This window comes from Lineus longissimus, chromosome 5 (genome assembly GCF_910592395.1).
Source record: "Lineus longissimus chromosome 5, tnLinLong1.2, whole genome shotgun sequence".
In the NCBI taxonomy this organism is placed as follows: Eukaryota; Metazoa; Nemertea; class Pilidiophora; order Heteronemertea; family Lineidae; genus Lineus; species Lineus longissimus.
In genome coordinates this window covers 5,516,386-5,537,593 of record NC_088312.1, presented here as the reverse complement: position 1 = coordinate 5,537,593, position 21,208 = coordinate 5,516,386, and the positions used below count along the sequence as shown (strand labels likewise).

The 21,208-nt window shown below is 41.5% G+C and overlaps 1 protein-coding gene across 2 annotated transcripts in view; it reads left to right on the top strand.

The window, feature by feature from the left end:
* The window catches only part of LOC135488454 (dynein axonemal heavy chain 1-like), a 42,505-nt gene that overhangs the window by 16,454 nt on the left and 4,843 nt on the right, over positions 1-21,208 (top strand). Inside the window, exons 29-67 of one of the 2 annotated variants that reach the window (XM_064773072.1) lie at positions 60-214; positions 466-643; positions 890-1,084; positions 1,305-1,424; positions 2,895-2,912; positions 3,873-4,031; positions 4,211-4,330; positions 5,114-5,254; positions 5,501-5,661; positions 5,849-6,006; positions 6,261-6,434; positions 7,150-7,328; positions 7,556-7,789; positions 7,935-8,131; positions 8,322-8,457; positions 8,668-8,876; positions 9,228-9,399; positions 9,560-9,751; positions 9,935-10,054; positions 10,410-10,535; positions 10,707-10,856; positions 11,049-11,501; positions 11,836-11,967; positions 12,127-12,372; positions 12,595-12,905; positions 13,018-13,243; positions 13,599-13,794; positions 13,949-14,100; positions 14,506-14,705; positions 14,926-15,229; positions 15,371-15,502; positions 15,670-15,843; positions 16,612-16,623; positions 18,540-18,719; positions 18,954-19,124; positions 19,244-19,414; positions 19,634-19,764; positions 20,112-20,256; positions 20,565-20,660. In XM_064773072.1, the coding sequence (XP_064629142.1) occupies positions 60-214; positions 466-643; positions 890-1,084; positions 1,305-1,424; positions 2,895-2,912; positions 3,873-4,031; positions 4,211-4,330; positions 5,114-5,254; positions 5,501-5,661; positions 5,849-6,006; positions 6,261-6,434; positions 7,150-7,328; positions 7,556-7,789; positions 7,935-8,131; positions 8,322-8,457; positions 8,668-8,876; positions 9,228-9,399; positions 9,560-9,751; positions 9,935-10,054; positions 10,410-10,535; positions 10,707-10,856; positions 11,049-11,501; positions 11,836-11,967; positions 12,127-12,372; positions 12,595-12,905; positions 13,018-13,243; positions 13,599-13,794; positions 13,949-14,100; positions 14,506-14,705; positions 14,926-15,229; positions 15,371-15,502; positions 15,670-15,843; positions 16,612-16,623; positions 18,540-18,719; positions 18,954-19,124; positions 19,244-19,414; positions 19,634-19,764; positions 20,112-20,256; positions 20,565-20,660 (6,726 nt within the window). The remainder of the gene's footprint in view (positions 1-59; positions 215-465; positions 644-889; positions 1,085-1,304; positions 1,425-2,894; positions 2,913-3,872; positions 4,032-4,210; positions 4,331-5,113; positions 5,255-5,500; positions 5,662-5,848; positions 6,007-6,260; positions 6,435-7,149; positions 7,329-7,555; positions 7,790-7,934; positions 8,132-8,321; positions 8,458-8,667; positions 8,877-9,227; positions 9,400-9,559; positions 9,752-9,934; positions 10,055-10,409; positions 10,536-10,706; positions 10,857-11,048; positions 11,502-11,835; positions 11,968-12,126; positions 12,373-12,594; positions 12,906-13,017; positions 13,244-13,598; positions 13,795-13,948; positions 14,101-14,505; positions 14,706-14,925; positions 15,230-15,370; positions 15,503-15,669; positions 15,844-16,611; positions 16,624-18,539; positions 18,720-18,953; positions 19,125-19,243; positions 19,415-19,633; positions 19,765-20,111; positions 20,257-20,564; positions 20,661-21,208) is intronic. The other variant, XM_064773073.1, reaches the window with a different exon arrangement.

Here is a 21,208-nt window from a genome sequence, read left to right as displayed (position 1 = left end):
AATTCAGGAGCCAAATGCAAACATTACATCACTTATTAACCAAGTTTCTTTGCTTCCAGTGTTACGAGACACTACAGAAAGCCAGCACGGCCTTAAAGGGGACCATTGCTCCCTCGGGCTCTCCATTTGAAGCCACCCACACATACGTCCTCAACCCCAAGTCCATCACGATGGGTCAGCTCTATGGTGAATTCGATGCTCTCACCCATGAATGGTAAGATTTCTATAGCTTAACTCATAATGTTTTGATCATATGACCCAACTCTTCAACCAATAGGGTATTGGCATCTCAATAGGCGGGGCTGATTTTCACTAGGATCGCATCAAAATAACGTCAAAATACTGACTACGTTTTTCCAGGCATTTTAGCATGCAGTAGAGGTTTTTTGTAAGTGGACGAGAAAAACTTCGCTGTTATCTTAGAGCCAAGGATTCTTTGCTAAACTTGATTATTTCCTTCTCCAGGACTGATGGTATCCTGTCGTCGTTGATCCGTGTCGGTGCAGCCTCCCCGGACACAGACAAGAGGTGGTACGTGTTCGATGGACCGGTTGATGCTGTCTGGATCGAGAACATGAACACTGTGTTGGATGACAATAAGAAGCTTTGTCTCAGCAGTGGAGAGATTATCAAGCTCTCAGAGGTAGGTCCAGGAACTTCTGGCATATTTTCTTGATATTGGAAATGGTGGTGTTGAGTGGACCAGCTCACGCACTGCATGTAATACCCAGGTCACCAGTGGATCTCATACCTGACATTCAGTCATGCAGTCATTTCTTTAATTGGGACTACAGACTGCTGAAACCACACCTAAGTGAAGGCCAAGCTCACTTATTTGAGCTCTTGCACAATCGATTTGATAAAAATCTTTTGCTTGCTTCCCTTCCAGGACATGACTATGATGTTTGAGGTGGCCGACTTGGCTGTTGCTTCCCCTGCCACAGTCAGTCGTTGTGGTATGGTCTACCTAGAGCCAGGGATCCTTGGCCTGCAACCCTTCGTTGAGTGCTGGTTGAAGAAGCTACCTGACCCCATCTGGCCGTACAAGGAGAGGCTGACTGAGCTATTTGAAATCTTTATGGAGGTAAGTGCATGCCAATTATCATTCCACATCCAGATGTGAAATAGAACAGAATACTGAATAAAGATTGAAAGATCAACTGTTGTACTAAATAGGCTATGAAAGGTTGAGGACAAAATTTAGCGTGTGGCCTTTGAGATGACCGACACCAACTCTGTGTTTGTCCCTTTCTTCACCGAGCCACAGTCCCAGTCTTTCACTCCTACAACTGCCTCTTTTTCAGGACTGCATCAACTTCATCCGCAAGAACGTGAAGGAGATAGTTGGCTCAATGGACAGCACCCTGACGTTTAGTTTGCTTAAGCTCCTCGACTGTTTCTTTGCTCCATTCATCCCCAAGGAGGTAGGTGGTGCTGCTGGCATCCAGCATGATAGGTTACTATCGAGGGAGGATGGTGGAAGTGCATCATATTCAGGTTGAAGTGTGTAGATCAGACCTGTGTGCAGTGCATGCTGATGTACTTTCATCTACATGGAAGTGGCTCACTTCTACGATCCTCCTTGAATACTCTTTGAAATATTGTGGAAGTTGGTAGATGGTTCATTGAAAATATAATGGCCATTGATATGTTGAGCCTTTTCATTAAGTTGACAAAGCTGACCCATCTCCCAATACTTTCACAGGTCCACATTGAGTGCATCTTTTACTAACCATATAACCAAATGTTTTTATAAACTTTTGATTTGATAAAACTACAGTAAAACCTTCCTTAAGCTGACACCTCTGTTTGCAGGACACCCACTCTATTTGGGACAGATGTAATGGTCCCGAATGGGTTGTTTTTTGTACATTAGACCTCTTATCTTCTCACCTTATAGCATCGTGATTGCCAATTTTTCTATTGGTACAACGGGCCATTTGCCTAATGAAGCCCAGAACTTTTGTTGTGCTCATCATCCCTATAGTCCTTCTGGTTCTATAAACTATTCTAACGCGGTATCAACCCTCCAACTTTCTCTTTTCTTCAATACTATGGCATGCAGGGAATGCGTCGCCAAATCTGTCCCCCCTCCCCTGAAAAAGGGAAGGTTGTTACTTTCTCAAGCAAAACGCCTGACAATGGTTCCAGCAGGGCCAGTTGTGTATCTGATCAAAGTGAGCCAGATATAATTCAGGAAAGTTACAGGACACTGTTACAAAGAGCTAAAGTTTTCAGGGTAATAAAGTTTTAATTAAACTTGGGATCACATCATCACTTATGTGTAAAAATGTATCACATTGTTAGGGCCTACATCAGTCACTCCCATTGAACAACTTTTCTAATTCAGTAAATGGTCACTTGATGTCCATATGTGTTCCTTAATACCGCCTCCCTTATATTCCAACATGGCTAATATGACTCTCCAAATTCCATATTTCCCCAAAGCCTGATTATCTATGGATTAGTGCAGTTCGGTGTCTTTTCCTCGGCATGGTCAAATCTTCTCTCAATTATCCTTTGTTGTGGTCAAGATGCCACTTGAATGTAATCCAATATTCACTATCCGCCATAGAATGCTTGAAAAGTGCAAACCAGCTCAAAATTTGTTACAGCTTGTACAATACAAGAGATCATAATTTTCAACACAACTTGCATTAGGATGAAGTAGATCGACAACATAACCGGTTAGGGTTGGCCGTTACATTGACCATATTTAACACATCTCTCTCAGTGACAATTAGCACTCCATGGCAGATTTCACAGAATGTTAAAAAACTAATCTCTGTGTTAAATTCACCAGTTTTTGTTTCTTTGTTCTTTAATCATTTCTTTTGTTCTTATTTCACTGTTTGCTGCTGTCTTTCACTTGATGTGGTTTGCATGGTTTACAGGCCAAATTGCGACATGCGGTAAGAATCATACTTTCACTTCTGTAACCATATTTTAGAAGGGCTTGGAGAGCTCCACTGGCAAGATCCTCAGAAAGCTAGAATTATCTCTTTGAACTGATCTGAATACTCAACTTGTTGACAAAAGTCCAATGGCACTAACAGGGGTAGATTTCGCTGAACACTTCAGGCCCCTGAGTCTGTCTTTCCTTCAAATTGCTTACGACTGTCCTCTTTTCATCAGTTGAGTACTTGGCTAATGCACCTCTAGTTTGGCTCAAGGGATATCATGACATGGACTGCCAGTGGATGCTCTCCTTTTTTTTTGCTTGTCTGGCTTGCTTCTTCTTTTATTCATAATATAAGTATTTGTCTCCACGTAGGTTAAACCAAATAATCGTAGTGCCACCGGGGATAAAAGAAGGGTAAACTAATGCACACTGTAGCAAAGAGTTGGTTTTCAGAAGGATCTTAGTTTCCTTTAAATTTTGTTTCGATAGAGATTTTTATGCAACCTTCCAATGAAGATTTTGAAGATACTTTTGTGCACAATCTCTACCATACCACTTGCAGGAATTGAGTGGAGAACCTCTAGGATTTCGTCTGTCTTGGTTGTTGTCTCGACTTCTGCGCACTTGCTATTACTTAAGTTATAGATCATTCAATTGTTGTGTTTAGGTATAGATTCATTGAAGCAATACAGAGTTCTATCTATTCAACTATAGTCCTTTATATCAGCTGTTTACATGAGGAGAGTTTGTGAATAAGCTCTGTAAAAGGGGCAAAAGATCCGATCAAAAGGTTTTGTGAAATTGATAGTTTCGCACGAAATTTGTGAGTTTGGAAGCAATCACATGGATGTAATGTTGTGGCCACTACATCAGTAACCTGTCTTTCCACATTATCATTGAGCTGAAAAAGCAAGTTTCAGCTTGTAATTTTCCCTTGCTTCATGACATGTTTTCCCTTTTCATTCACCAGGGTGAGAAACCGATTCCCGAGGAGAGGATTGCCAGGATTGTTGAACTGATCGACGCATGGTTCATTTTTTCTCTCGTATGGACAGTGGGAGCCACCTGTGACAACGATGGCCGCAAAAAATTCAGCGATTTTGTTCGAAAGAAATGCAAGGAGGCTAAGGTTGGTCATATTCCACTATATGTGATGATATTGGTATGCCTATAAGCTGTGATTACACAAAATGGTTAAATATATTGGCATATGGACATCTGTAATAAAAGGACATTCCTATAATCATATTAGAGTGAGTTAATATGTCGTAAAAATGTATGATAATGATTATTATTTCATTGTTTCAGTTGGACCTGCCATTCCCTGATGAGGGTCTAGTCTACGACTATCGTCTTGATGATGGGGGCATCAGCAGACCTGGCTCTGATGATGATGAAGAGGAGGGCGAAAATAAGGATAAGAAACCAGTATGTGATGCAATTCACCCACACTCCATTTACTGATTGCACTTCTTCATGCTCAGTTATGGTCCAAGTCGTGTCATGTTTGTCCTTTACACTATCCCAAATACAAGCTGCATTTTCACTACTGTCCTTACCCTAATCCTGATGCATAAACATTGGTTCTCTCAAAGGACAATTTCCAACTTTTCCAATCAATCTCTCTGACTTACATGTAGCTGTATTCTTACTGATTTTCGTCCACCTTCTAGGATGATTGGAGTGGTGAGGTTGGTATATATCACCCCTTTTGAATCTGATTCCTGTTTTTCTTGAGTTAACACTACGACCTCTTTTCTCTTGAATGGAGGATTTGATTCAAATATCAATCAAAGGTCAAGCTCTTGAAGTTTTATTTTTGATTTTTTGTTAGTTGTTGATTTCATTATGTTATTCTGATCAGTTGAAATATTCTTGAATTCTGATTTTGTTCATTCTTATCACACTTTGCCTACATATCCTTGTCTGGAGCCCCAGGATAAAACTGTGCGGTATTGAAGAAAATAACTACATGTGTTCAGAAAGAGAGCTTATCTACGGCAAATTTCTCATATTTGTAACTTCCTGTTAAGTTAATTGACTAATTCTGTATGAATATGTTTACGATCTTTGCTAACAAAAAGGCAACAGATGGAATGAAAAGTCATCGGCTGCTTTGTAAATTTCATTACAAACATACATACATGTAGCAAGCTATGTAGTTTTTTTGAGAGATTTTTATGAGTGAATTAATTGTTGTGTGTTTTTTAGGTCCAATGGGGCAGCTGGATGGATGGCATGGATGAGTACACAATCGCACCAGACATGCGTTTCTCTGACATCATTGTGCCGACCATGGACACGATCAGGAGTTCACACATTGTCGAGATGCTGCTCACCAATAATAAGACGGTTTGTATTTGCGTATTTGATAATCTGTTAATAAAAAGTGAGCTTTCAGATTACTATCGTTTTTTTAGAGGAGCTGAATAACTTGTTGGGTTTAATACATTCCCACACTTGACTCAAAGGCTAAAAAATAGCTGACATTCGTGACGTACTCGTCAGTCACCACCTGATCTGAGACGGAGTGAAACCTGAAGAGGAAGAGAAGTACCTGCATAGATTTATCTTATGATGCGACATCTTTTCCCACAGGTGATGTGTATTGGTCCCACTGGTACTGGCAAGTCTCTGACCATTGGTGATAAGCTGACGAAGAACATGCCCAAGGAGTATATCCCAGAGTTCATGACCTTCTCTGCCAAGACAAGCGCCAACCAGACACAGGATCTCATCGATGGCAAGCTTGACAAAAGGTAGAAATATCTTTATCTCAAAATATTTAGAATCCAGATATCAGGGTATCAATGCTTGGTTTGGTTTGATTATGGTATCAGTATCCCTAAGAAGTTACACCTTTACGTTTGTGAGGAAGGGCCCGTTTCATCTTCGATGACAGTGGACCAATGCGTTGTGTTGTAAAATCCTCTTTATCTTCTCCAGGCGTAAGGGAGTGTTTGGCCCTCCTCTCGGTCGCTACTTCATCTTCTTCGTTGATGACCTGAACATGCCCGCCCTTGAGGTGTATGGAGCCCAGCCTCCCATTGAGCTGATCAGGCAATGGATGGACTTCAGGGGATGGTACGACAGGAAAATGATCGGTAAGAGAAACTCAGTTGCTGTAAACTTTGTTAGTCATGTCATTGGTTACTTGTTTCTTTGGACTTTGAGTAGTCAGCGGCATTAGATGATGACTCTACTACTCCTAATTACCTTAAGTACAAAAATACAGGCATGAGAGGATTGTGAATTGTGAGGAAATGGAACAACAACATCTCGGTTTTAATTCGTCCCTGATTGACAGGCTGTGTATCAGAACTATCCTTCTTTATACTTCATTCTTTTTTACCTCCAGGTGAATTCCGTCATCTTGTTGATGTGAACTTTGTGTGTGCCATGGGGCCACCTGGTGGTGGGCGTAACCCTGTTACATCACGTCTCATGAGACATTTCAACTACGTGGCATTCATTGAGATGGAGAACGAGAGTAAACAGAAGATCTTTGGAACCATCCTCAAGTCGTGGATTGGTGAGTTATCATTGAGAGAGAAGTTTGAATTTGGAAAATGTGTGGTTGATAGGGGGAACCGACTGAAGGGTCAAATTTGTTGTCTTGAGGTGTCTAGTGTGAACAGTTGGGGGACCAACCCTTTATTATGATCATGGTTTGCCCGAATGGTTATTGATGTGTTCAGCTAGGAGCAGAAATCATATGGTCAGCTTTGTAATTTGTATATGGTATTTCTTATTGTTTCAGATTACAATGAGAAAGACTTGACTATAGGTTGGATTAATCTCCTTGATATACCCCTGCCTTTCTGCTAAAATGCATGTCCTTGGTCCTGGGTTGATTCAGATGAAATTACCTTGATAGTCCAACGCACTCCACCCCATCCCCATGTCCCATACCCTGGCCAAAAGTGTCTTACCAAATAGGATGTTGTCATATATTAGTTCCTTTACAGACAGTTTTATATACCAAGATATCCTGGTGGTCCGGAACACCCTTTCCCTCCCTTAAGTGTATTCCGTTGGTCGTATGAGATACATAGCATGTGATATCAGGTTATAGTTAAAATCAACGATGTACCACTCTAGAAAAGGGCCAACACGTACATCTTGAACTTGAAGAGGCGATTTGGCTACTATGGTGGCCATATGTTGCTATATCAAAGTTGGGAAGACACTGACAATGGTACTTTCCATGATCAAATCCTCAAGCTGATGATTTAATTCTTTTTCAGATCAAAACTCCAACATCCGTGAGCAGTGTAGTCAGATGGTCTCAACATGTATCAGTGTGTATGACACTATCACCACCCAGCTCTTGCCCACTCCAGCCAAGTCTCACTACACGTTCAACTTGAGAGATTTATCAAAAGTCTTCCAGGGTATTCTCATGGCCGATATCACCAAATTGAATGTAAGTACACATTCTGCAGATGTATTGAATGAAGGTCTGTCAGATGAAGAAAGGGAATTAGCTTGAACTTCAAAGGAAAATACTCACCTGTTTGTTGTCTGTTATAAGCTGTTATGTCAATTCTGTGTCAAATTTGCCTTGAGCGATTTCTATAAATATATCTTGATTTCATGATAGATTACCACATACTCATGTTATATACGTGCCCATTTGTTTCATGGTTCCAGGGTGTGAATGACCTCCTGCGCCTCTGGTTCCACGAGAACTGCCGCGTCTTCCAAGATCGTCTCGTGAACGACGAGGATCGTATGTGGTTCAAGGGTCTTCTGCAGGAGAAGATGAAGACAGACTTCTTGACCGAGTTCTCCGAGGTTGTGACTCTGGAACCTGTCTTGTATGGCGACTTCATGGTGGCTGCAGTTGACAACAAACTCTACGTTGAGATTGACGACCATGCAAAGGTGGGTGGTCTGTGATTTTGTTTCTTGTTCCCCATTGGAAAAGTGTTACCTTTTGTTAAAGATATCCAGAGCTACTGATAGCTTGTTTCGCCAAGTATTGCCACTGTCTAAATGATTTGAAACTGTTCAATTTCTTCTACTCCAGATGGTGAAGGTGATGGAGGATTACCTTGACGATTACAATCAGGTGAACACAGCCCAGATGAAACTTGTCCTCTTCATGGATGCCGTCAGACATGTGTGTAGGATAAGTCGTGTCATCAGGCAGCCGCTCGGTAATGCCCTCTTACTTGGTATGGGTGGCAGTGGACGACAGAGTTTAACCAGGCTTGCCTCTTACATGTAAGTATCCACTGATAACTTATTGCTCAGAGCCTCTTGTCTGCACTGAGCAATTAGATTTGTTGTCCGCTTTGAACCTTTTGTTAACGGCCCCAATTTCCTAAAGTATGTTTTCAACTTCTGAATATTAAGAAATGTCTGTCTTTCCTCGCAATTGTCTCTTCTTAATTCTTTGTCTGGATCATTTCAGGGCCGAGTATGACTGTTTCCAAGTTGAACTGGCCAAGAACTATGGCATGAGTGAGTGGCGTGAAGATTTGAAACAGCTGATGTTCAAGGCTGGTCTGGAAAATAAGTCCATGGTCTTCCTCTTCAGTGACACTCAGGTAGGAATCCTCTTGAATCCTTTTGCATCTCTGTTTCCCATTAATGTTGCTGTATCCAATATGCGTGTAACATGGCAACATAGTAATATTTGTATAGCGAGCCTTCTCATTGTGACCAAGTGGTTGATAGTGTGCTGCCCGTCAAAGTGTTTGCAAAGACCCATTGCTGTTTGAAGTACCTTACATCAAAATTTTCCATTTTCATTTCAGATTAAGAGTGAAGCTTTCCTTGAAGATATCAACAATATTTTGAATGCTGGTGATGTGCCGAATATCTATGCTATCGATGAGTTGGACAACATCTACACAACCATGAAGCCAATAGTCCAAGATCTCGGTCTGCAGCCGACCAAGACTAATCTCTTCTCTGCATACACCAAGCGTGTCAGGAGCAATCTGCACACTGTTATCACTATGAGGTAAGATGAAATGCTGTTTATTGCAAATGGATTGTGTCAAGTTGCAACATGTCGTACAACCATGAAGCATGTCTGATGCATCATTCATTACCACCTAGGACCAAATTTAATAACGGTCTCGTGATGTCATGATGCTATGCATGGCATTATGTCATTGCCATGAATGATACCATAGAAAGCCTGAAACTGATTAACATCTAGGAACCACCCTTAGCATAGTGTTTAAATAAAGATGACATATTTTGCTTGTGCTAACTATAGATACACTGAGTGATGCAGTTTGAAGAGATATATTAATGATCAGTTCTCTTCTCTGGACATAGCTCTTAGTTTTCTGTTTCTTGTTTCCAGTCCTATCGGTGAGATCTTCCGTGCACGCCTCCGTCAGTTTCCCGCCCTTGTCAACTGCTGTACAATTGATTGGTTCAGTAACTGGCCTAGTGACGCCTTGCAGTCTGTTGCCATGAGGTTCCTCAATGAGATCCCTGATCTTGATGCCAGCGATGAAGCTATGACAGGCCTGGTGAGTCTGATTTACACTCAAATTTGAAAGAAGCTGAAGGCAAAGACTCAGTAGATCGCAGCATCACGTGTGTTGTCTCTGGACGTGTTCAAGGCTTTTTTCTTCAAGAACATCTATAGATTCAGCTGGTTTTCAATAACATTCAATCTGTTCGTTTCAGATGATTATGTGTGAGAAAATTCACAATTCAGTGACAACTGCCTCGGAGAAGTTCTTGTCCGAGTTGTCCCGTCACAACTATGTGACACCGACGAGCTACCTGGAGCTGCTAGGTATATTCTCCAAACTCATCACGATGAAGAAGATGGAGCTGATCAGTGCCAAGAAGAGAACCAAGACTGGTCTTGATAAGGTGAGATCAGAGGCAGTAAACTATACATTTCCCAACAAGGATTTGTCACAAAGAACCTTCTAGGACTTTCGGTTTATCGTTTGTGACAACTGTTATTTGGATGTTCCATCAGTTGTTTCCACATCCTTGGTCAGGTATGGCGAAAAGTCTCCTCAATTCATGTTTGTTTTTACTCTGTTCTAGTTGCTTACCACGGCAGACGAGGTGGCGAAACTTCAAGAGGATTTGGAGACAATGAAACCCATGTTGGCAGATGCTGTCCAAGAATCCATTGCAACGATGGAGCAAATTGCTAAAGATACGGTATGTTCATTACATTTGATGTAATTTCTTATGGTGGCACATTTTGGACCGATTGGTGCTGTGAAGATAATGCTGAAAGTGAACAAATGACACTTCTTTAATTGTTCAGGGCTTATCATATGACTCAATATAGCAAGTTTGAAACCAACAAAGTCTATTTGCCTTTGTCTGGCTGTGATAGTGAGGCAATGAGCTATGAGTTGTTGTCAGTAAACCACCTATTAGTGGAGCAAGTGGGGACTAAATATCAAGGATGGTTTAGATAAAGCAGTATATCAAAGTGAGAAAAGGTAATGACTGTCAGAAACCATATGATTATGAAAGTAAGTTGTCAACTGGTCTTCTGCGTTTCCAGGTTGTAGCTGAAGCCACCAAGGAGGTTGTGCAGAAGCAGGAGGCTGCAGCCACACTGAAGGCACGGGAATCTCAAGCTATTGCTGATGATGCCCAGAAAGATTTGGATGAAGCTTTGCCTGCCTTGGTAAGTGGTCTTGTGTCAGTTCAGTTTGGGGAGACTCGCCACCTCACCTTTGGTTGGCAACCAGTCATGGAGAAGGAAAACTCGGAAATAAAACTTTGGTATATTTAACCCGAGATTAGTACACTCATTCTTTAGATATTTTGTATTCAAATGATTGTTTGTTTCTCTCAGGATGCTGCTCTTGCCAGTCTGAAGTCTTTGAACAAGAATGATGTGATTGAAGTGCGTGCCCTCCAGCGTCCACCAGATGGTGTCAGATTGGTCATTGACGCCGTCTCCATCATGAAGGGTGTGAAACCAAAGAGGATAGCTGGTGACAAGGTAATACTGAATTCTGCATGTCATCTCCATTTGCTGCTTGCTCATGTGGGCACTTGCTATGATGGTTGGTATTGATTGGAGTATTTGTCTGGTGACTCTTCCTTGTCAGCCTCAGCTAGGAAGAGGTGTCTCATCCCAAGCTACTCTTGTTTTTAACGTTAATGGGGGTCTTTTGCACCAATTTTCTTCCAGCCCGGTGAGAAGAAAGATGACTACTGGGAGGTTGGAAAAGCCCTGCTCCAGGATCCCGGCAAGTTCTTGGAGAGTCTATTCAAATATGACAAGGATAACATCCCAGATACCGTCATCCAGAAGATCCAACCATACATCGACAACGAGGCATTCATGCCCGCTGCAATTGCTAAAGTCTCCAAGGCTTGTACGTCTATCTGTCAGTGGGCCAGAGCTATGCACAAGTACCACTTTGTGGCAAAAGGCGTTGCCCCGAAAAGAGAGGCATTGCGTCAAGCTCAAAGTGAGTTGGCTGAGACGCAGAAGATTTTGGACGAGGCTGTTGGCAAGTTGCGTGAAGTTGAAGAGGGTATTGCTACATTGCAAGCGAAGTATGATGACTGTGTGAATAAGAAGGAGGAGTTGGAGAGGAAGTGTGAGCAGTGTGAGCAGAGGCTTGTCAGAGCTGATAAGGTAAAAACCGCCAGCTATTAGAGAGATTTTACTGAGAATCATTTGATTGACCATTTGGACCAGATTGGCCTGTATCAAAGTGTCCTAATTGGCCGTTTTAATTTCAACAGTCATTTTGCATCCATTGATATAACACTCTTTATACATGTAGGCCTATGCTGAATTTCATCACACTATCTTGTCTAATTGCAAAGCTGTGTGGCTTGTTTATTGCCAATTTTGTGCAGGTCACATACAAATATTGTACACAAACTGACCTGGTCTTAGTCAAAGAACTGAAACGTTGAAACGAAATGTTTTGCATTCATTTCATGCTCTTCAAATTCTCTTGCAGCTGATTGGTGGTCTAGCGGATGAGAAGGAGAGATGGAAGGAATCCGTTGAACGCATTGATTACCTTGTAACGAACATCATGGGTGACATCCTAATCGCTTCAGGAAACATTGCCTACCTTGGACCATTCACTGTAAGTAGCTCCCTCACAAAATTTATGGCTAGGTTTTCGAAACTGTTCTATAACTTGGCATCATCATGACATGCAGTCGTCTTTAATTTGGCATCTTTAATCTGTATGTTGGAAGGATGTTTGAGTTATTTGATTGATTTCCTTATCCCTTTTTAACAGGGTGAATACCGTTTGAACCTGTGCGGCTCCTGGTTCACAGACTTGGATGAGAATAAAGTGCCCCACACAGAGGACCCCAGTCTCATTGGGTCTCTGGGCGATCCAGTTAAGATTCGTAGTTGGCAGATTGCTGGTCTTCCCAAGGATAACTTGTCAGTTGAAAATGGTGTAATTGTGCAGTTCTCACAGCGGTGGCCTTTGTTCATTGATCCTCAAGGTCAAGCTAACAAGTGGGTGAAGAACTTGGTAAGTATATCTTCATCATATTTTGAGAATTTCTGACTAGATTTTGGGCTTATGGATAATTCATTAAAATTTGTGTTGTAATAAAAAAATAGACATCTGTTATGTCTGTGTTATCTTTTAAAACTCCCTGTGTAATCTTGTCTAATAGGAAGTTTGTAGGTTATTGAATACTATGAGAGTCTCAAAGATTGCTGCCTATAAACATGCCTGTCTTGTTTTTAGGAACATGAGAATGGCCTTGATGTAATCAAACTCTCCGACCGTGACTTCTTGAGAAGTCTGGAGAATGCTGTCAGGTTTGGTAAGCCGTGCCTGCTGGAGAACGTAGGAGAGGAGTTGGATCCCGCACTGGAGCCAATCCTGTTGAAGCAGACATTCAAACAGTCTGGTAGCACTGTGATCAAGCTTGGAGATGCCGTCATCCCATACCATGACGATTTCAAGTTCTACATCACGACCAAGCTGCCCAACCCCCACTACACACCGGAGGTCTCCACTAAAGTCACTCTCGTCAACTTTACTCTTTCACCAAGGTAGGAACTCTTAACTCCCGCAGGTTTACTGCTATAAAATTCAGAGAAAAAAGTTGTTACCAGGAATACCAGAAAGTGAGAATAATATTACATTTTCTGTTCACTTTTTCAGTGGTCTTGAGGATCAGTTGTTGGGTATCGCCGTGGCAGAAGAGAGGCCAGACTTGGAGGAGGCGAAGAACCAATTGATCGTCAGCAATGCCAAGATGAAACAAGACCTGAAGGAGATCGAGGACAAGATTCTCCACAAGCTGAGCACATCTGAAGGCAGTCCTGTAGATGATGTGGAACTGATTGCAACCTTGGAAGCTTCCAAGGTCAAGTCTTTGGAAATCAAGGTCAGTGTTAAATGCTCATAGACCCAAGATATGAGCAGATTTCACAGTCAGATGCCAGTGACTTCCACTGCAAAAGTTTTCTCAAAATTTAAATTTGAGGGGGGAATATATTTTCTGTCGAAGCAATGTTTTTTTCAATTTTTTCCAAATTTTTCATCAGATTTAGAAGGCAGCACTGCCTAAGTTTCCAAATGATGACGACCAAGACTGTAGGCCCCAACTCGAGGGTTGGAAAAATGGCTGAATTTTGTTAGTCAACAATCGAATAGCGGCAGGCAGTGTGATTGTTTGGTAAAAAGATGCTGGTCAATCAAATCAAGATTTTGATTCGAATTCTGTTCATTTTCCCTACCAGGCTAAAGTCGCAGTTGCTGAGCAGACGGAGCGTGACATTGATGAGACACGTAGCAAGTACATTCCTGTAGCCGTCAACACCCAGATTCTCTTCTTCTGCGTGGCTGATCTTGCTAGCATTGACCCTATGTACCAGTATTCTCTTGAGTGGTTCATTGGTATCTTCTTGGCTGGCATTGCTAATGCTGAGAGAGCAGGTATGCACATTTTTTTTTACAAATTTGAGAAATTTTGTAGAATGAGTCAGTTGACCATCTATCTACTTTAATATGTCTTAGAAAAGCGATACAGATATCGTAACGTCTTCATTACGAATGTATGAGTGTATAAAATTTATGCTTTGACTTACAGAAAACCTGACGCAGCGTATCAAGAACATCAACGAGTACTTCACATTCAGTCTGTACAGCAACGTCTGCCGGTCGCTGTTTGAGAAACACAAACTCCTTTTCTCCTTCCTGCTCAGTACCAGGATCATGATGCATGATGGCAAGATTAATATGGTAAGCTGATTTACAGTGTCACAGTGGAATTGTTGCCCATTCTGATGTGCTTGGCGATGGCCAGCTCTTTCCCTGCCCTGACTTAAACTGACATGTTGGGGCATGATTCAGCTACCTTCTGAAATTGGCTGTGACACTTGAAGTTGCTGACTGAATAAACATGTTGGGAAGATACATTTCAAACACCCATCCAGGATCCGCCGCTGAGGGAGTGATGCTGCAGTCATTGCTCCATCTGCCCCTGGGACTGATATGAAAGTAGTCCCTTTCTGAATGCTAAAGGCTCATCTGGTAGAGGAGATTTCAATAGCCTCTTCTTGTTCCACAGTTTATGCTCTATTGCTGATGAACAAAACCTAAATTCTTCAGGCACAGGATTTTAACTCATTTCCATTTCTCTTGTAGGACGAATGGCGTTTCATGCTTGCTGGTGGTGCAGTCAAGCCAAAAGATATCGAGAACCCTGCCCCGGAGTGGCTTTCAGAGCGGTCATGGGGAGACATCCTGACCATGGGTGCCCTCAAAACATTCGCCGACTTCCCTGAGGATTTCAAGCACCATCTGCCTGGATTCAAGAAGCTGTTTGACAGTCCTGATCCTCATCTGTAAGTTGCATACCCCTGCGAACTGAATTTGAGTTCAGGTGGATTTTATTGGAAATAACTGGACTTTCCAGCGCCAGGTGGGAATGTTATCCCCTGTCAATTGCATGGATCTGAAGAAGAAGAAAAGGCTGAAATCTCCTAATAATTTTCAATCTAAAAGCAAAAACAGATTTGGAAGTGAGGAACTTAATTCGTAACCTTGGAAATATTCCATTTTCAGAGAACCGCTCCCAGGCAATTGGAATGATGACCTGGACATGTTCCAGAAACTCATTGTGTTGAAGGGCTTGCGGTCCGACAAGGTCACCAATGGCATGCAGGAGTTTGTTGCTGCGAACTTGGGTCAGCGCTTTATCGAGCCGCAGACGGCAGACTTGGGCGCTGTCTATAAAGACTCGTCCCCAACAACACCACTTATCTTTGTCCTGTCATCAGGAACTGATCCTGCCGCTGACTTATACAAGTTTGCTGAGGAGCTGAGATTTGCAAAGAAATTGAGTTCCATCTCACTTGGACAGGGACAGGTAGGCACAAAGTTTTTTTGAAAACCGAATAAAAAATTCATGAGATTTTTTAGAGATTTCATCAGCTCTTTGACAACGTACAGCACTTTTACGTCATTTTAATGTTAATCAAGTTAAAAAACTGCCATTGTTTCCTTGCAGGGTCCACGTGCTGAAGCAATGATGAGAAGTGCCATGGAGCGAGGCAAATGGGTGTTCTTCCAGAACTGTCATTTAGCGCCAAGTTTCATGCCAATGTTGGAAAGATTGGTCGAACAAATTGATCCTGATAAGGTAAATTACAAAATATAGCCTGTTTGCTAAAGGAGCCTGATGTCAAAGGATACTGATTTCTATCATGAAACATGCAATATTCATCACATGTGACGAAAACTTCTAAACATTGCAAGATCCAATAGCAGCAGCAACTCATGCTACATTATGATTATGATTATTTACAGGTCCACCGCGACTTCCGCCTTTGGTTGACCAGTATGCCAAGTCCTAAATTTCCCGTCTTCATCCTGCAAAACGGCTCCAAGTTGACAATGGAGCCACCGAGGGGCATCAAGGCAAACTTATTGAAGACGTACTCGAGTCTGAATGATGATTTCCTGAACTCTTGCGGAGAAAAGGTAATTGCTGTTACAGGATTGCTGATTTCTTGTTTCTCGTGGTTTCTACACACCCGGAGAGCCTAATCCCTACCCCGAGAGTTGTATACGGCCCTGTTTCTTTTGTTTTGCAGTGTTTTCTTCTCCCCTCGAATTTGCCGGTCGCACAACTTGATCTGGCAATTTGACAAATACATGTCATCCCTGCACCTTAATGGCATGAATACCCCTCCCTATTTATCTTGCATGTTTGATATCTATGTCTTTACATGTACGTTGTATTCGAATTTGAAGAGCAGATGCAAAAGCTAATAAATGCGCATGAGGTCTTTAATGTGAGTTTTCTGCTGCAAATTGTTTTTGCATTGAAAGTCGTTTAGATTATCGAATCCAGGGCACTGCCAGCTTCTTTTTACCATGATCATCTGATATTTTTTCAAAGGGCGTTAGCAGCTTTTGCATTGAACTCTCCAATGTGAACTGACAGTGTTCTTTGCCTTGTTTCAATGCATTGGCTCTTCTGTATAAAGTTTTATTGGCATAGCAATGTTTTAAATATGTCGCGGCTTACAGTGTTTGACGTTTCCGCTTGTCCGCTTGCCCTGTACAATCACATTCAGGCCCTCGGCAGAGTATGATATCCAGGGCTTCTTTCTGACAGTGACAAATCTCTCTTTATATTGCTAGAGCTAAAAATGTGTGATGTTTTGCTAATGATGTCTCATAAATTTCTCTGTTTTCTTTTAACTAACTTGCACCTTGTTTAAACATGGATGATGGATTCAATAGCACTCGCAAAGGGTAGGTTCATGGTATTGGTGTCGGATCTCTTGATCGGTAAAATTGTCCTACAGGGTGTTGTATAATATCATTTGATTTTATGTTTGACCAAAAGATTGAAAATGAGCTGTATGAGATTGTGTTGTATTTAAGGAGCAGCTCTGGTCTATACTATCCTTATGTGTCAGAGTTTAGAGTTGAAGAACAAGTTATTTTATGTAATAATACTTTTATTTATTTATCGAAATCGAGCTGAAACTATGCAATGCCCCGACAATGATCCCCCAGCACTAACTGCACACCACAAGCTATATCCTAATCCACCTCTATTCCTCCAGATCTGCATATTCATATAAGTTTTGTATATTTCATAGTTGTATACCGGTTAGTTTTGTAGATTTATTTCCTATTTCAGCTATGTACATACTGTATATATCTCATTTTTACAGCCTTTTGTACAACATTTGTATCTATACATTCACATTGCATAGGCATCACGATCATGTATTTTGATACTACAACTATATAAACAGTGAAAAAACCATTGATAAACTCATCAAATAAACTTCCTTTTGCTGCTGTTCAGCTTTCAAATTTTACAATAAGTGCCGCCTACTCACTGCTTCTTGCCTTTAAAAATCAACTTGTAGTATAGTCTTAGCTTACATTTGAACTTTTGATGGATTGGGAAAAGATTTGGGCATCTAGTTGATGGCTTGCTTGGGAAAGTAGATGGGACATTGGTGCTAGTTAGAGAGTTGAATAGTTGTTATTGAGCCAGAAAACTGATATGGCAGGAACATAATAATTGGATTGATTTTCATCCGAGTTCAGTCACAGGGTCTTGGATTAAAATCCCATTATATATTTTTTTTACATTACTGATATCTTTATGTGAATCCGCTTTCACTCTTGAGATTTTAATTTTAGTCATCATCGTCATCATCATCATCTGAATATTTGTAATTTTTTATCACTGTTGTGATTTTTTGTTGACTTCACAACTATGTCCAATTTTCAAATGGTCTCTTTCTGTCGAATCTGCATAGACTTATTTGGGATGTCACTGATTTTGCCGAGTCCAATGTGCATGACACAGTTTACTCACTCTGCTGGAGTGGGGGAGTGTTTGAGAGTAGATGTGAAGCAGTGCGTGATCCCATCTCTCTGAGTTGCTCCAGGAGGATGGCACAATGCCAGTGGCTGAGCGTCCGACTTGTGATCAGATGGTAGTGGGTTCAATGCTCAGCTAGTGCCAACAGTTGAACAGTATGCAATGCTGTAAAGAATTCATTTACATTTCGAAGATTCCTAATGGTAATCAGAAACACGGAGAGTTGACTAGGAGTAAAAACTAAGGGGAAATTATTAAGCAGGGTCCATGATGCTAGAATTTTGAATGTGGTCAATACATCAGTGCTGTTAATGAGCTTTTAACCCTTATTGCTTCAAACCCATTAGCTAACTGCTGTAAAAAGGCTGTCTCCGCCTGTAGATTTCCTTGTTTATTTTGGTGGTGGATGAAGTATTCGGATGTAAATTCCTCTTTTCAAAAAAGGTCTTGTGGTGTTGGCGACCAAGCTTTCCTTGTGCTTGCGTTTCATGGGTGTACCACAAAACAAGTACAACTTGTTCAGTCAAACTACTGAGATTTAATGTGGTGCAGCTTGTGCAACATAGCTTTTTGCAGTTTTTTTCCTCAAAAAAGGAAAACATGTTGTCGAATTGTCAGGCTATATGATATGAGCAACTTAATATTGAATAGAAAACATGTTAAAAGGTGAATGGTGCTGTTGCCTCCTGTTAGATGAAAGGAAACAAATATTGGTCTGGGCCATGCGAAGAAATATCAACAGATCTTTGAATTCACCAATGGTTGTTGGAATAGATTGAGGATGCAGATTCACAGTCTGAAACATTATTCTCTTTCTTGACAGAATTCAGAGTTCCGCCACCTCTTACTCTCTCTCTGCCTGTTCCACGGTGTCCTGCTCGAACGGAGGAAGTTTGGCGCCCTTGGGTTTAACATTCCGTATGAGTTCACGGACGGAGATTTGCGTATCTGTATTAGCCAGCTGAAGATGTTCTTGTCAGAGTACGCAGACATTCCATTCAAGGTAAGACTTTAAGGATTGGTCAAGGTATCGATGTAACTGCTACGATATTCAGCCGGAAAGATACTGTCAATTGAATTGAAATAGCCTGGTACATGAACGCAAATTGCCAATGCAGTAGAAGTGACTCCATCTGACATGCAGGAGTGACTGTCTTAAGTACTGTACATACATTGGCGCAACGGAGATCTGTATCTGATCGAGACGTTTGAGATTCATGTCTTTTCGTGTTTATAGGTACTGATGTATACTGCTGGCCACATCAACTACGGTGGTCGTGTGACTGACGACTGGGATCGCCGCTGCCTCATGAACGTCCTGGGTGGCTACTACTACCCTGATGTGATGGATGAGAATTACGTTTACTCGGGAGTCTACAAACAAGTCAGCACATCCTTTGACCATAATGTAAGTAAATCATGATCAGTTGTTCTGGTTTACACCTTGAAGATTAGCCTAACACTTCAAATTATCTACCCATAGTCATTTAGCGACCTCCTTCAAATACCTCGGCCTCATCTTTTCAGGGATACATGAACTACATCAGGAGTCTACCTATCAATGACACACCGGAGATCTTCGGGCTCCATGACAATGCCAACATCACGTTCGCCCAGAATGAAACATTCCAGCTTCTGACGGGCCTGTTGAAGTTGCAGCCCAAGACAGCATCTGGTGGAGGCAGGACAAGGGAAGAGGTAAAGATTGTTTGTTTGAAATAGATTGTTGATCCCCCTTTTGAGGTTTTTACGAAACTTGCCCTAGAATTAGGATCTGCATATCATTGTACTGCCTTGTACTGCCTTGCTGGTAATCACCTTCGACAGGAAAAAGAAAAGTACCACAATGAGGTGTTGTTCTGCTGTATTCTATATCTCTTTGGTGCAGTGATTTCATGGCCCCCTCTTCCCTTGTAGATCATGGAAGAGACCGCACACAATATCCTTGATGAGGTCCAGGATCCCATTGACTTGAACATGGTCATGGAGAAGTACCCAGTCAAGTATGAACAGTCCATGAATACTGTGCTGATCCAAGAAGTTATCAGGTACGTCAATAAAAAATGTGAAAATACTTGAGAGGTGCAGAGTGTTACCTGGGGGCTCTCTGTAAGTGATATCACATTCGGCACAAGCATGATCAGGGTAATGGAATTACCCTGTCAAAGACAAATAGTCCATGGACACTGTGCTCATTCAGGAAGTTGTCAGATATGACACATGATCTGTCATATGCATGAATGGCGACACTTGATGATGTTAAGGCAATTAGAAAACCCCAAAGGAAGTTTTGATCCGAAGTTTAGATACTATACCAAGTTATAGATAAAACTTTTAGGTTACAATCTTTCCTGATTCTGTTTTGTAACTTGTCAATTTTTTTTCCTTTCTACAGATACAACCGTCTGCTGTCCACAATCAAGCAGAGTCTGAATGACTTACTGAAGGCCCTGAAAGGTCTTGTTGTGATGTCCCAGGCCTTGGAAGAGATGGCCAACAGCCTGTTCAACAATGCTGTACCAAGTATGTGGGCAGGCAAGGTGCGCTACTGACTTTTCTTTGATTTCTGCTGAAATATAGTCTGGTCTGTTCCATCGAGTGTTCACTTCAATCAGGGTGCTTCCATTCTGAAAAAAAGTGCAATGAAAGTCTGTTTAGTAGTAGTCAACCTTTGGATGTCTGGTGCCTCAGCCTGGAGTGACAGCTCGTTGCTTTGGCCGGGTCATGGGGATGACAGGTGGTCTGGTCAACTTCCTTTATATAATTCTTTAAAAAAAACCTCCCTATTTTTTAAAACTGAAAATCAACTATTGACCTTGTTTTTATATTTCTTGATATCTCTTTTTAGGCGTATCCATCGTTGAAGCCCCTGGCCTCCTGGGTGACAGATCTCGTTTCTCGACTTGGGTTTGTCAATGATTGGATTCGTGATGGCATCCCATCGGTGAGTTTCCCTTCCAGATATCATAAACTAAAGTCAAATTTTTATCACAGATTTGAGGGTAGATGTTCTGGAAAACAAACTGATGGGGTATCATTGTAAGGGAATTGAGCCGCTCAGTTTTAACCGGCCATAAAATGTTTCATAATATGTCCTGACGTGATGGGAACATGTGACAGGAAGTGCCCACAGTGAAAGGGTTAAATGTTCATGATCCATGTTTAAAGAAATATGATATTTGAAAATACCCTATGTTTAATTTGGCCCTTTCTCTGAATTGACACCAGATGGTCATGATGGCTGTCGATGACACTGATAGCCTAAGCCTATGTCACACATGTCCGATAAAATGTCAATAATATTGTTGTGAGCTTATTCTATCCAATAATGAACTCCACAGCCTGAGGCCGGGCTGTCCATAGCCTATTGATTAATATTACTGAATGGCGCACATGGCTTAACGTCATAGGCCTATTCATGTAAATCTGTCTAGAAAAATCCAATTTATAGACGCTACTGCCTATTATATTTTCATAAACTTTCATGAATGG